General features: G+C 45.0%; 1 protein-coding gene and 1 long non-coding RNA gene across 2 annotated transcripts in view; one reads left to right on the top strand and one right to left on the bottom strand.

Annotated features, from left to right (window-relative positions):
- Positions 1-4323, top strand: part of LOC135055752 (uncharacterized) — a 39106-nt gene extending 34783 nt beyond the window's left edge. The window contains exon 6 of the long non-coding RNA XR_010243800.1: positions 3830-4323. This is a non-coding gene — a long non-coding RNA (uncharacterized LOC135055752). The remainder of the gene's footprint in view (positions 1-3829) is intronic.
- The window catches only part of LOC135055750 (fer-1-like protein 4), a 346065-nt gene that overhangs the window by 141806 nt on the left and 189290 nt on the right, over positions 1-14969 (bottom strand). Inside the window, exon 28 of the mRNA XM_063960172.1 lies at positions 11702-11863. Coding sequence (XP_063816242.1) covers positions 11702-11863 — 162 coding nt within the window. The remainder of the gene's footprint in view (positions 1-11701; positions 11864-14969) is intronic.

The raw sequence follows: 14969 nt of genomic DNA, 5'->3' as shown, positions 1-14969 counted from the left end.
GCCATTCTAGGGTTGGTACCCTTCTGTCAGGGCCAGTCAGACATTACACAGTAGAGAGACAGGTTCCCTTTTGTCTTCCCTTTTCCCGTCAAATTATCCCTGTATCCCCCTATTGTGTTACACATTACTAAATGCTAATGTGTTATGTCAGAGTGCGCCACATGCTTAGCCTCAGAGCCGGCCATAGGCATAGGCAAACTAGGCAATTGCCTAGGGCATTTGATATGCCTAGGGGCATCAGCAGCTTCTGCTGATTAAAATGATATGCGGCATGCCTATATTCTGTGTGTAGCATTTCATATGCAGATACCGCCACAGTCTCACACAGTATATAGGCATGCTGCATGTCATTTTAATCAGCAGAAGCTGCTTGTGCATCATAGCCACATAGCAATGCAAATAAGATGAATTTCCATTAAAAAAAGGTGCCCAACGTTAGCATTGAGGCAAGATTTATGAGGACACATCTGTAGCCAAGCAGAGGTCACAGTGTTAGTGGCAGTGTGAGTGCTGTGTGCATGTGAGTGGGTTGGTTGTGCAGTAGTGTTCAGAATATGTGTAAGGAGCATTATGTTTGTCATGTAAAAATGCATTAATAATGTGCAAGGGGCACTATGTGTGTCATTATTTGTATAAGGGAATTAATAATGTGCGGCATATGTGTAAGGGACATTATGTGTAAAAGGGCATTAATAAAGGTTGTCATAATGTGTAAGGCGCATTATGTTTATAAGGCCATTGATAATGTGTCTCATATGTGTAAGGGGCATTACTGTGTAGCATTATGTGTATAAGGTGCTCTACTATGTGGCGTTGCGTATAGAAACTTGGGCACTACTGTGTCGTCTAATGTGAATAAAGAGCAATAGGGTGTGGTGTAATGTGAATAAGGAGCAATTCAGTGTGATGTAATGTGAATAAGGGGCTCTACTGTGAGGAGTAACGTTTATAAGGTAAAGTGATACTACTGTGGGATGTAAAATTAATTATGGACACTATCACATGATCAAATGTGAATAAAGTTGCAGTACTGTGTGGAGTAATTGGGGTTACTATTGTGTGGCCATGTCCCTTGCCAGCAAAAACACACCCCTTTTTGGGCTGTGCGCCAAATGTGTGAACTGTTCCTGTTTAAAATATAGGGGGGTACAAACACCAAAATAAGGACTGCTATGGGTGAGGGGTGTCTCCTATTCTGCTACTGCCAGCTATTATTGACTGTGTTTGCACAGCTTCAAGCCAATCGTGTACCTGCTTTAGTTATCTCACCTGCCTCCTATTCTGCTATACCGGCTATTATTGACTGTGTTTGCAAAGCCTCAAGTCAGCCGTGTACCTGCTTTGATTATCTCGCCTGTCTGTTATCCTGCTATCACCGGCTGATATCAATCCTGCCTGCATGGTCTATAGCCTGCTGGTACCTACTTCAGTGATCTCATGTGTTTGCTATCTTGTTACTGCTGGCTAATAATGACTGTAACTGCAAAACAAAAGGAAAGTAGCCTGTGTACCTGCATCGGTTGCTTTGTCTGTTTGCTACCTATATACTAACGCTACTTAATAGCGAAGGTGTTCACAGAACCAAAAACAGTTTTTATGCTTTCTGCTCCTGCTTCAATTGGGTATACAGTCAGCATACCGCTTGTTGGGATCCCGACTGTCACAATGCCGATGTCGGGATTTCTACAGAGGCACCATACCGCCGCCGGTATACCAGCGAGGTAGGTGATTCCCCCTTATGGGTGTCCACGACACAAGGCTTTGTTGCGCTCTCCCCCCTACCGGCATACTACCGCTCGAGATGCCGATGTTGGTATGCTGACATTCGGCATCCCATGCGGCACTATTACATACAGCTCCCTTCAATTGGATGCTGTGTTTAGCATTTTATTGTCCTGCTTATTGCAAATAAGTGTTGCATCTGAAGCTAAACTTGTATGCATCTGTGTTTTAGTGTAACCTGTATTGTGTACATTGGGCCTAATTCAGACCTGATCACTAGGCTGCGTTTTCGTACAGCGGGCGATCAGGTCTAAACTGCACATGCGTATGCACCACAATGTGCAGGCGAGTCACACGGGTACAAAGCAGATCACTGCTCAGCGATGAGTTTGTGTGAAGAATCCATTCGCACGCGCGTTCGCAAGGAGATTGACAGGAAGAAGGCATTTGTGGGTGTCAACTGACTGTTTTCTGGGAGTGGTTGGAAAAACGCAGGCGTGTCCATGCGTTTGCAGAGAGGGTTCCTGACGTCAGTTCTGGTCCCGGACAGGGTGAAGTGTTCACAGCGGCTGAGTAAGTCCTGGGCTACTCAGAGACTGCACAAGATGTGTTTGTACAGCTCTGCTACACATGCGTTCGCACACTTGCAAAGCAAAAATACACCTTCCTATGGGCGGCGACTATGCGAACGCAGAACAGCAAAAAAACCCTATTGAGCGAAACAGGTCTGAATTAGGCCCATTGTGTTCTGGTAATCTTGAAAGCCTTTGTCACCAACTAAATTCATGTGAAATAATAAAATTTAGTTGGACCGTTAACATGTTCTGTGTCTGCTGATAAAAAGGGGAAACATATCACTTGCCTCTCTGTTACGGTGCGCTTGCAGTGGTGGTGCATTTACAAGAGAAAATAGGCTGCTACAGGAAAACAAGTACACCGCAGTACCTGGGCATTACAACTTAAATACTTTTTGTTGTTATTATGGGATGTCCAAGAATATTCAAACAGACACCCATTTTACAGAAACAAACTGGAGTATGGCCCTCATTCCGAGTTGTTCGCTCGCAAGGCGATTTTAGCAGAGTTGCTCACGCTAAGCCGCCGCCTACTGGGAGTGAATCTTAGCATCTTAAAAATGCGAACGATGTATTCGCAATATTGCGATTACACACCTCGTAGCAGTTTCTGAGTAGCTTCAGACTTACTCGGCATCTGCGATCAGTTCAGTGCTTGTCGTTCCTGGTTTGACGTCACAAACACTCCCAGCGTTCGCCCAGACACTCCTCCGTTTCTCCGGCCACTCCTGCGTTTTTTCCGGAAACGGTAGTGTTTTTTGCCACACGCCCATAAAACGGCCTGTTTCCGCCCAGTAACACCCATTTCCTGTCAATCACATTACGATCGCCAGAACGATGAAAAAGCCGTGAGTAAAATTACTAAGTACATAGCAAATTTACTTGGCGCAGTCGCAGTGCGAACATTGCGCATGCGCATTAAGCGGAAAATCGCTGCGATGCGAAGATTTTTACCCGACGAACAACTCGGAATGAGTACCTATATTGGGTTATCTGTGATTCATACCATTCACAAAACTGACATCAGTATGATTGAAGGAATGGATATGTTGTTTAGGAAGCCAGAATGTTCACGTATATATAGATAGGGGTTGGGTCAATCCATGGTAACAAACATTACATTTTGACTAAACAGATCATGTGAAATATATTTGAGCATGTGTTTTGAATATTTTGGGCAAAGTAAATGTAGTTTGTGTGGTACAGGATATGCTTTAATTTTGATGCAAAGCTTGGCATCTTGTCATTGTAGGTGCTTTGAGAGAGAGGATTGAAAACTGGTAACAAACGTTACATGTCCCTGTTTTCATGGAATGGCCCGGTTTTAGAGCAGGCTGTATATATATATATATATATATATATATATGCTTCATTAACTGGAGGGCGATAAAAGCCTGAACTTTTTGGGATTTCTGCTACACAAAAGCATTTATGATAAGTTTGTTTTGAAGAAATCTTTAGAAAAAGAAACATGATGATATTAGCAGTAGGATAAAGAAATGTTTATTTTGTTTTAATGTATTGTTCTTAAGCCAACAGGCTGCTTATTTCTGCACTGGGTGAAAGAGGAGATGAGAGGACTTTACTTGAGATGTGCCTGTGATGACAATGGCTAGAGAGTAGTTTCTTGTGCAAGAAAGAGACTATGAAGACAAGACAGTGGCACAAGATGGATGGCACAGCATTTACATCTACATTATGGGAAATTGAACTTGAACCATTTATTGGTTGGATACATACATTACGCAATATTCCAAGACTTTATTGAACTAGACTTTACAGACAAGTACAGAAGTTAAAGGAAATCTCACAATGATCCAGAGTATGATCAAGATGGTATATGATGGATATCCTGTTTAAATCCAGCAAATTAGTTCTCGGAAATAAAAGGGTGTCTCATAGGAATCCTACACCTCGTAGGATATTATTTATTATTATTATTTATTAACAGTTTCTTATATAGCGCAGCAAATTCCGTTGCGCTTTACAATTTGAAATAACAATAACAAAATGGGTGAAAACAAACAGTCATAGAGGTAGGAAGGCCCTGCTCGCAAGCTTACAATCTATAGGATATGCTATGCTTATATTTTTAGCAATATATTTGGTGATTTAAATGTGGTGTATGGTTAATAGGTAAACTTTGTCTAGTTTAGAAAATGTTAAATCATATCCTGATAAGATAACTGATACAGGAGAAACGTGGAAGGTATATGGTGCAATACCACCTGACAGCAAGGGTGGATTGTATCAGGAGTGATAAAAAAGGGATTTTTGTTTACTTACCGTAAAATCTCTTTCTCTGATTCCATCTGGGGGACGCTGCGCACTTACTGATGGGTTAGAGTGTGTGGGATGGGAGTTTGGCACAGAACCTATAGAAACTAACTCCTCCCCCCTCTAACCCCTCCCATCTCCAGCCTACCAGCAGATTACCTCAGTTAACGTTTAGCAAAGCCGGAAGAGGCAGAACAGAACATACCCAGTAAACCATACAAAAATATGGGAGGGATCGCAGCGTCCCCCAGATGGAATCAGAGACAGAGATTTTACGGTAAGTAAACAAAAATCCCCTTTTCTCTTTCATCTATCTGGGGGACGCTGCGTACTTACTGATGGGATTTCCCAAAGCAAGCTAATTAGAGGAGGGAGACACAGACGGCATGGCAGTCTGCAAAAATTTGACGCCCAACAGAGGCAGTCTCCAAACCAAAAGCATAAAAACGGTAGAAACTTCGAGAAGGTAGACACGGAAGACCAGGTCGCCGCTCTACACAGCAGCTCGACAGATACACCACCGTGAACAGCCCAAGAGGCTCCAACAACTCTAGTCGAGTGAGCCCTCAAGGAATCAGAAAGAGGCAACGCCTAAGAAACATCAGCCTGCCTAATAGCAGAAGTAACACAGCGCGCCACCGCGTTCTTAGAGGCCGGCCAGCCACTCTTGGGTGCAACAAACAAAAACCAACAAGGTAATGTGGAAGGCACGAATGATAACCAATAAGGCCTAGAGCCGACCCGCCCGGACGAAACCGTGACGACACAGGAAGAACAATGGCCTAAAGAGGAAAAACAGATACAACTTGTGGTTGGTAGGTAAAGCCACCCTAACTGCATAAACCAAAAACACCGTAAGAGAAAAGAAACCGCAACTCACGAGTCCAGAGACCGGAAAGGTAAAACAGGAGCCCTTCCAGAAAATAAATTCTAGAGCAGCATCCAGGCTCTTAAGATAATAAGACAAAGCAGTTCTGACAACTATGTTGTAGAAAAGACAAGAGTCGGAAAAGACTAAGAACTCCAGGTGAGTGACCGTTACAAAATGACAACAAATGTTCTGAGCACTGTGATTGGTTAGTGAGTCGGAAACATAGAAGGTCTTGATGACACTGTTCTCCACAATCACGCCGTCACAGTCAGACGAGATAAAATCCCGGTGATGACGCAAAGGTTGAAAGTGGAGAGCCAACCGAATAGGTACCCTATAAGGAGCCCTGGCCATCCCGGCCTGAAGCATTGCAGAGTAGAGTCAACGGGCAAATCCGTACCGGATTAGGATGAGCGAAAAACCAGTGGTCAAATGCAGTGAAGTACTCACTAGATTTTGCCAGAGGCAGCAAAAATATGCCAGATGAAAGTGACAAGGAGTTTACACAGCGTCCACGATTGCCACAAGGGGATCCCCGGAGCGATCACAGTACCAAGTATACCTTGAGGTCTACGTCGGCTAGTCACAGAGTTACACTAAATCCAGAAATACTCATTGATTTCACATACTTCAAAGAAACAGCCTGACAACCAGCAAGTCCACTTCCCAGTTGCCCAGTCTGGAAACCGGAGATGATCAATATTGCAGAAACCCAAAATTCCGCCCTCTGCATATGTTAGATACTGTTCCGATGGCTCTCCAGCTACACGTGCCACAGCACAAGGTGATATAGGCCACAGTGGAAAGACCCTGTAGAAAACATTGATCTGGAGTCAATGCGTTGTGAATCGCCCGTAGAACGGAAGTGACATTTCCAATTTGGACTTTAGTGTCATAGAAAACGCTAGAGTTGAAACCAAAAACCGTAACGACAGACGTCTGACCGTGGTTATAACCCACCACGACGAGACAGAATGAAGTCCCATGGGTCAGACTTGGAATGTGTAGTCCGATGAAAATATATATATAGACCAATGAAAATATTTTCGTATGTGAAAGGAAAGACTGAACTGAATAAGTAAACTCAATCCTGCCCAGGATTTAAAACCCTAGAATCCGAGAATGAAGAAAACCGGCAGGAGACCGGGAGAATGGAGCCACCTGTAAAGTCCCCACTGTCCTGCAGAGGCAGTGTATGCCATGGAGTACTGACCCCTGTGGAAACTGCAGGAAAAAAGTCTATTCTGGTCAGTAAACCCTGCACTTCGTCATCGTTCGAGATATCTGGGATCGAAAAAGAAAATCCCCGAATACCAACCTCTGCAAAGGAAGAAATCCAGGGCCAAGGTCCGCTGTAGATGCGTAAGTGCATGAGACAGAGCCCCCGTTTTTTTTTTGTTTTTTTTTATAACAACTGACCCACGATGGCAGCAATGGTGTGGTGGATAGTGAAAAAATCGCAATGATTAGAGTCTGTCTTTTGGATAAAATGTAAATAAGGGGAATACTAAAGAATCCCGCTTTGTACGTGTTCCCAAGATTCCGAATATATGTTTGTGATACAATTCAGTACCTCTAACGGACCCAAGGATTCTGAGAAAGTTGGTCCCACCCACTGGGAACCAGACTGTCCGACTCCATGATCCCTGCCGAGGACACATCGGAAGTCCGTGTTCTAGACGGACAAATGCCACCCAAAAGAATACATATTTTCCTGACATACTTTAAAAATACACATGTTTTAGCTATTATACTCAGGATGAGAACCCACAACCTGGTATATCGCAGGTAGACATTTTACTGATAGTTATTTGCTCCTGCCTGCAAATCTGCAAATGAAACGCTTTAATCTGGAAGCAGAATTTCACGATTCGCAACCAAAACAAATATAAGGGTGTCATAGCCAGGGAAAAGATGCAACCTTGAGTAGACAGGGACTAGAGCTTCAGAGACCAAAACTGTCAATGGGCAATTTGAAAAGGATCAGGTGACCCCCGAATGGACAACATGCATTCTGCACTCTGCAACCAGTTAAAAGATTAATGCATTAGCCAGGGTAGGGCGTAGGAATATTCTTGTGAGAATGAATACTAAATATAATAACCGCCTCACCGTTATCAATCTGTTAAGGTCACATACTGTACGATAGTAAGGGCAGTCATCGTAGGCTCTCCCATAATGGATGCGTCCACTGATTATTACCTTCATCAGGTCAGTGACTTCTTTAGCGAAATGATAAAGAGATGCTGTGTCTAATTATGGGACACTGAAACTGAACCGACTACAATGTGTACTAGAGACAGGCACATGTCCCTGGAAATATAGACCTTTGCATCAAGTGTGGAGTCAGACTTCTAATCAACATTCTCTCAACGTGAAGGAAGAGGTGGAAACCAAGAAATTCAGTAAAATATTTCTTATTCCTACCCTGAAGGAACCTCCCTGACAGGATCTATCTCACCATTGTTTTTAGATGAAGCCTCAAATGTGGACAGAATCAAGAACAAAAGAGAGGGAGATGCAGGACTCCGCCAATTGGCGCTATAGTCCGAGTACGCAATGATCCTACCTAAGGAAGTCATGTTAGACAGACACCAGGCAGTGTAAAACTAAAACCTGCCTCAGAAGCGACCATAACCATTGAGATTATAACCACTTGGACATAAGGATTGGCCTCTGAAGTAACTGAGCTATAGTGTCTGTCAAGGACCTGGCTCACTGCATAGTATGAGCTGATTAAGGAGCTGCGAGCGGTGTCCAGCCATGTTGTAAGTCATAAGTACGTAGAGTACAAGAAATAGAAATATTCCCACATATTATTAAAATTTTTAACCAAGACTAATGGCTAAGTAGTAAACAGAGTACCAGACCCATTACACTAACATAGTGTAAGGAAAGGTAGATTCTGACAATACCAGTATTCGTAGACCAGTCCTGGAACCCCAATAAAATCCATGCAAGTACAGGGAATAAATACAACTTCACACAGTCCGGGCATACACTGAACTGGAGGGAGGCAGCTTCAGGGGGAATTGAAGGAATTTTTTTTTTCTTTTTTTTTACATAAAGAGTAGTGAATAAGTGGAATAGCTTCCCAACAGAGGTGGTAGAGGCTAAGACTGTAGAGCAATCTAAACCTGCTTGGTATATGCATACGTGTCTATGTAAACAAACTCATGGCCTCAGAGCTGTGAGGCAGCAATGCTAACCACTACACCCTCCGTATTATTCTGGATTGGGGTGTCTCTGGGCCACGGAGACATAGACTGATTCCTGTAACCCCCCGGCAGCTCCGCAACAGGTGTCCTGGAGCATTGGGTACCTGGGTCCATGCTACCTTTAGGAAGTCTGGAGCCACATTGGGAACATGTAATTAAATGTATATGGGAATCAAACCTGTGTACTCTTAATACACCGCATTATCCCCAAAGCTATTGGAGCTTCTGTGTAGTAAACTACTGAGCCTGTCTTTCCTTTAGACGATTTGCTGGTTTACTGACCATGGAATAAATAATGCCAAAGTACACTATGCCTTACTACTCCTCTTCTGTAAACAGGTAAACAACTGTTGTCTCTGTTAGAATAACACAACACTAGTTAAGAAATGATCTCCACCTGTGTAATAAACAGGGTGAGATAAATAACAACCTTATGACAGTGAAATTACTGATACACAGGTGGACAAGAAATAAAATTGGGTGATGCAAATTTCTGATTTAACCCAAAACACTTGTAGTTTCTGATCTCCGCCTGTATAATAACAGGGTGAGTTAGGTCACTGTCAGATATTTTCCTCAGTGTGTTGTGGAATGTTCCCTGGTCAGATAGCGCTGATAAAGAGGGAGTTAGTTGTAAAATGGCACCCGCTGGTCGAGTCCGCCCCCACAGACAGTGATGGGTGGAACAGTAAAGACTGCTACGCGGGAAGATGGCATCTGCAAATCAGAGCCATCTCCACAGAATGAGGTGAGCGGACATCAATAACCAGCTGAGCGGGAGCGCAAGGCGGGAAAGTGCTTATTTCCCCCACTGGCTCCCGCCGCGGCTAGCCTGTACAATCCCCTTCTGTAAAAGGACCTCTGCGCCTGTACTAGGGATTCGGCTTCTGATCTACCAGCGGCGGAAGCGGGAAGAACTCACATCCCCTTTAGACCCGCTCCGCCTGAATAAGAGCCCGCTTCCTCACCTTCCTCATACCTTACAGCGCCGTAATAGACACCCGCCAGCGGGGGCGGGCGGATGGGGGGGGGGTTGGGGGCTACAGATACAGCAGTCATATAAATACTGTCAGTAGAGATAACAGCCCAACACTGCCCAGGCAGGTTGTGGCTGTCCTACCTGAGAAGTGCCTCCTCGGAGCTCTGCCCGGCAAGAAGAAAGCCCCAGTGACCTCAGTATGGTGGCTTCCCAGAGGCTATGCAGAGTGGGAAAAATTATTTATCTAGCTTACCCCCCTCTAACTATACTTGTCACCTGTACACAGGGACTAAGTATGGAACAAAACTGAAAAGAAATCAAAAGAAACCTAGCTAAAAACTATAGGCAAAAAAACTGTGCCTGTACTCCTCAGGCACAAAACTAAAACTGAGGTAATCTGCTGGTAGGCTGGAGATGGGAGGGGTTAGAGGGGGGAGGAGTTAGTTTCTATAGGTTCTGTGCCAAACTCCCATCCCACACACTCTAACCCATCAGTAAGTACGCAGCGTCCCCCAGATGGATGAAAGAGAAAATGTAAATTACAGTTTGTTTTCAATCTCATGTTGCGCTCATGCTCTCAGGTGGTTTCAGCACCAAATACAAAGTACAGCTTGAGTAAACAAACTGAAGCTAATACTAGTTACACATTACATATGTCAGGTTCTATGCTGACTATATACAATTATAATAATATCAGTGCTTTATTTTATATATTTAGAAAGGTGGTTGGTGTTTGTTATGAATATAATATGGTGTTTTTAATAGGACACTCCATGGAGAAGCTGAGCTTTCTGTTCCTTCATGAAACGCACTCACCGTACTAAAGTAGGGTTATGCGACTTAGGCATGGAGCTGGGGTGCCGCAGGAGAAGTCAGGAACGTCTCCACAGTAACCCGCTCTTTGAGTAGCCCGAAGCAGAGAAAAGCCCTGTTTACTGTTTTATGAATATCACATTTTTGTTTTTGTATTTTCATTTGCATTTTAACAAGCACAAAACGTGCACAGATAGGGCTTGATTCTGAGTTGGGAATAATGTAAGAAAAAGCAACCACAGTAACTGTGCACCTGGAAAAACCAATGCAAGGGAGCAAATATATACATTGTTTTGCATTTAAGACAAATACTGTCTGCTTCTGCATATAGGTGGTCATTCCGAGTTGTTCACTAGCTGCTTTCGTTCACAGCACACCGATCAGGCAAAAAAAGGCACTTCTGCGCATGCGTATGGGGCGCAATGCGCATGCGCGACGTACTTTCACAAAAGCCGACGCAGTTTCACACATGGTCTAGCGACGCTTTCAATCGCACTGCTGGCCGCAGAGTGATTGAGAGGAAGTGGGTGTTTTTAGGAGGTAACTGACCGTTTTCGGGGAGTGTGTGAAAAAACGCAGGCGTGTCAGATAAAAATGCAGGAGTGGCTGGGGAAACGTAGGCGTGGCTGGGCGAACCCAGGGCGTGTTTGTGACATCAAAACAGGAACTAAATAGTCTGTAGTGATCGCAAGCTAGGAGTAGGTCTGGAGCTACTCTGAAGCTGCACAAAATTATTTTGTAGCCGCGCTTCGATCCTTTCGTTCGCACTTCTGCTAAGCTAAGATACACTCCCAGAGGGCGGCGGCTAGCGAGCGATCAACTCGGATTGAGGGCCATAGCCCACAGATGCAGGAAAGCGTTATTTTTATAGTGCTGACTCCACTTTGGATAGGCTCCTCTCTCAAATCTAAATCTATCTGCCCCCCCCCCCACACACACACACACTGCAGTGCAGCATGTTTTTACCAAGCTGTACAGTTACTTGCTGATTCTTACTTTATTGCCAACTCAGAATCAGACCCACAGTAAAGTAGTTCAGAACAATTTTGTTTCTTCAGTCATCTCATTTAAATATCTAATATTGAACACTTACTTATCTTCTAAAATATTTAGAATACCATCTCCTTTAAGTATGCGTTCATTAATCCTGTTGTTCAGCAGCAGTTTCCTATATTATGTCCTAATAATATCTCTGTTACATACAGTACATTTGTATGGAATAACATGTCTCCGTTCAGGTACTCACCACATGAAGTTTTTTCACCAACTCTGTGAAATTGGGAAACTCCTTGTAACTCAAGATGACTTCAGATTCCACTTTTATCCCAGCACATTCAATCTGCACCTGAGGTTGGTTCACTTCAAATAAGTTTAGTCTCTTTAGGTCCCGCAGACCCCAAAACAGAACCTAAAATATACATATGAAATATCTGAATATGCTCACGTCTGAATATGATACTTTTGAAACTAGTACTGTATATTTTTTTTACTAATTCAAGTTTATGTGCTTACTGCAGTGCTTAGGTTATTCTCAACTCAAATCTTTAACTGTAATGCATACAGCATTGATGTCGCCTTACTGTAATGATCTATTTATTATATTTAATCATTTCATTGGCAGGTCAAAATTCATGTTTTGGTAATGTGCCCATATCACAGGGAATAACTTTTTTTTTTAATTTTAGTCTACTAAAGTGTATTCCATGCTATTTTTTTTGTGTCTGTGCACAGAACTAATTCAGACCCTATCGCTGCTGTGTAAAATCGCATAGCGGTCGATTATCGAATGACTGCGCATGCATCGCAATGAAGAGGCGCGAGCCCAAACAGTGACAGAATGGTGCAAAATGTAAATCGCTATGCGTACGCAAGGTTACTGACAGGAAGCTGACATTTTCTGGGAGCGCCCAAGTGTTTTCTGGGAGGGTGTGTGACATCAGCTCTGGCCCTGACTGCCTGATTCTGTTGCACTGTAGGAGTACGTCCTGGTCTATGCACAGGCTGCACAAACTGGAAAAATCATTATATGGTCAGTGAGTTGCGAACGGATTTGCAGATGTCCGCTGTCTGGTGAAGTTTTCGCACGGTCTACGTATGCATTCACACACTTGCACGGACACGGTTTTTACTCTCTATAGGCGGCGACTATCTGATCGCAACCCTCTTCAAAAACGCAGCCGAGCGATCAGGTCTGAATTAGGCCCTAAATGTGTATGTTCACCCACATGCAGAGTTTCATAGCCCCATCAGGGATGGACTGGGGCTTAAAATAGGCCCTGGCATTCAAGCATACAAGCATGGGGAAAAAGGAGCATGGTCATACATCATTGGGGCGTGACCACGTCATGGGGAGTGCTGAGGGTCACAAGGCCATGGCCTTGTGGCCAGGGACGTGCAGTCAGGGGAGGCAGTGCCTCCCCTGTGATTAATTATTAAAATAATATAAAGAAGATACTTATGACACATATTCTGTGTCATAAGTATCTTCTTTATTTTATTCTAATAATTGTAGGTCCTTCAAGTACTTTGGGAGGCACTGATAGCAGTGCCTCCCGTGGATAATGGGAACGGGACAGAGCGGGGGGGGCGGGGCCAAGCACGGGGCTGTAAAAGCCCATTAAAAAATATATGGAAAGCGGCACTTAAACAAGTGCCTCGCTGACAGGGACACCACCCCCATGTCAGCGAGGCACCTGTGATTGGACAGCGGATCCAGTGCTGGATCCGCCGTCCAATCACACACATGCGGCGCTGGAGGCGGCGAGTATTGCTGGAGGTAGCCGGGAGGGAGCAGTGGCCCTGGAGTGTGTACGGTTCTCCTCCGTGATCCCGCTGACCCGAACGGTGGTGTGCAGCTCTCCCCCTCCTGCGCCCTCCCGCTGACCGGAGCTACCAGCGTGCGGCTCTCAGCAGGTGTGTGTGTGTGTGTGTGTGTGTGTGTGTGTGTGTCAAAGGGGACACCCCTACATGTGTTGCCTGATACAAAAAAAATAAAATATTTTAAGTTTCTAAGCTGGCCGCACATAAATGAACTATGCTGCCAACGGAAAAACAAATTTTTCAAGCTGCACATCCCCCCCCCCCCCCCCCCACACACACACACACCTTCCTGCTTATCCCTGTCATTTGGCATAATCCAAACCCCTGGCGGTCCTTGCTGCGTTGTTGTTGAATTACATTGCAAAGTCATTGCGCATGACTCTGCACCAACCCTTCTCTTTTTCCTGCTGCTGCGACCTGGGCCACCTAAGAAGAGGAGCTGGCAGCCGTCATGGAGAACCGCCACTTGCTGCATCTATTACAAGGTGCTAAAATGCTGGTTTATTGCTGTGTTAGCCTTTGTGTGTGTGTCTTACCAGCTCAATATCTTTTCCCCGTATTTAATTAACCCCCAGCCTGCCACCCTGTCACTTGCACCTGTTACACGTGACTTCTGCATGATACCTGCTCTCATAGGTAGCCTATTGGTCCACCGCGGGCACCGTATGTACGAACGTACAGGACCCATCACCTCCGATCATTAAACAATGGCACATATGCCTGGAGGTGACGGGTCCTGTACGTTCGTACATACAGTGCCCGTGGTGGAATAATAGGCTACCTATGACAGCAGGTACCGTGGCGAAGAAGTCACGTGTAACAGGAGATGCGGAAGCAACTGACAGCGCAGTAGGCTGGAGATTAATAGAACATACGGGGAAAAGATATCGGGCTGGTAACAGGTTTTACCGCTATATTACTGCTTAGTACATCCCGCCCTCACACTCTCTCTCTCTCTCTCTCTCTCTCAGTTTGTAAGTATAATGTTCATTTTTGCAAGTACCCCTACCCTATTGAATTCTACTGGACAAGTGGACGTGACCGGCGTGGGATGTAGGTAAGTATGTGTGAGTGTGTGTGAGTGTGTGTTTTAATAGATTTTTACTTTCACGGTGTGTGAGTTGTGTTTTTATTTGGGTATTTTTTGGGTTGTATAACTACAGGTATCTGCGGGCCCGTTATTTCCCCGCATGCTGGTACTTCAGGTTCTCCAAGTACCAGCAAGCGGGGGAGGCTTGCTGGGCCTTGTAGTTCCACAACAAAAAACAATATTCTTTTTTTTACACACATGGCTATCAGCCCGGCACCCACCACCCAGGGGTGCTGGGGACAGCCTCGAGCTTCACCCCTGGCCCTTGGGTGCCTGAAGGGGGGGGGGGGGGGGGGGTGACCCCTTTATTTAAGGGGTCCCCACTCCTCCAGGGAACCCAGGCCAGGGGTGACTAGTTGGGGGGGTAAAGTCACGGCCGCAGGGACCTACATAAATGTGTCCCCCGGCTGTGGCATTATTTCCCTGGCTAGTGGAACCCGACGCTGGTTTATGGGGGACCCAGTGGCGGATCCAGGGGGGGGGGGGCACTCGGGCCCGTGCCCCCCCTGTCATTTGTGGCCCATTAAGTCTCAGGGCAGAGGATTTTTTTTTTTCATTTGTGCCGGCCCGGCCCCAGCAGGCTGTCAGCGCACGCTGATTTGAC

This window comes from Pseudophryne corroboree, chromosome 3 (assembly GCF_028390025.1).
Source record: "Pseudophryne corroboree isolate aPseCor3 chromosome 3, aPseCor3.hap2, whole genome shotgun sequence".
Lineage (NCBI taxonomy): Eukaryota > Metazoa > Chordata > Amphibia > Anura > Myobatrachidae > Pseudophryne > Pseudophryne corroboree.
This window is presented reverse-complemented; position numbering and strand designations above follow the sequence as displayed.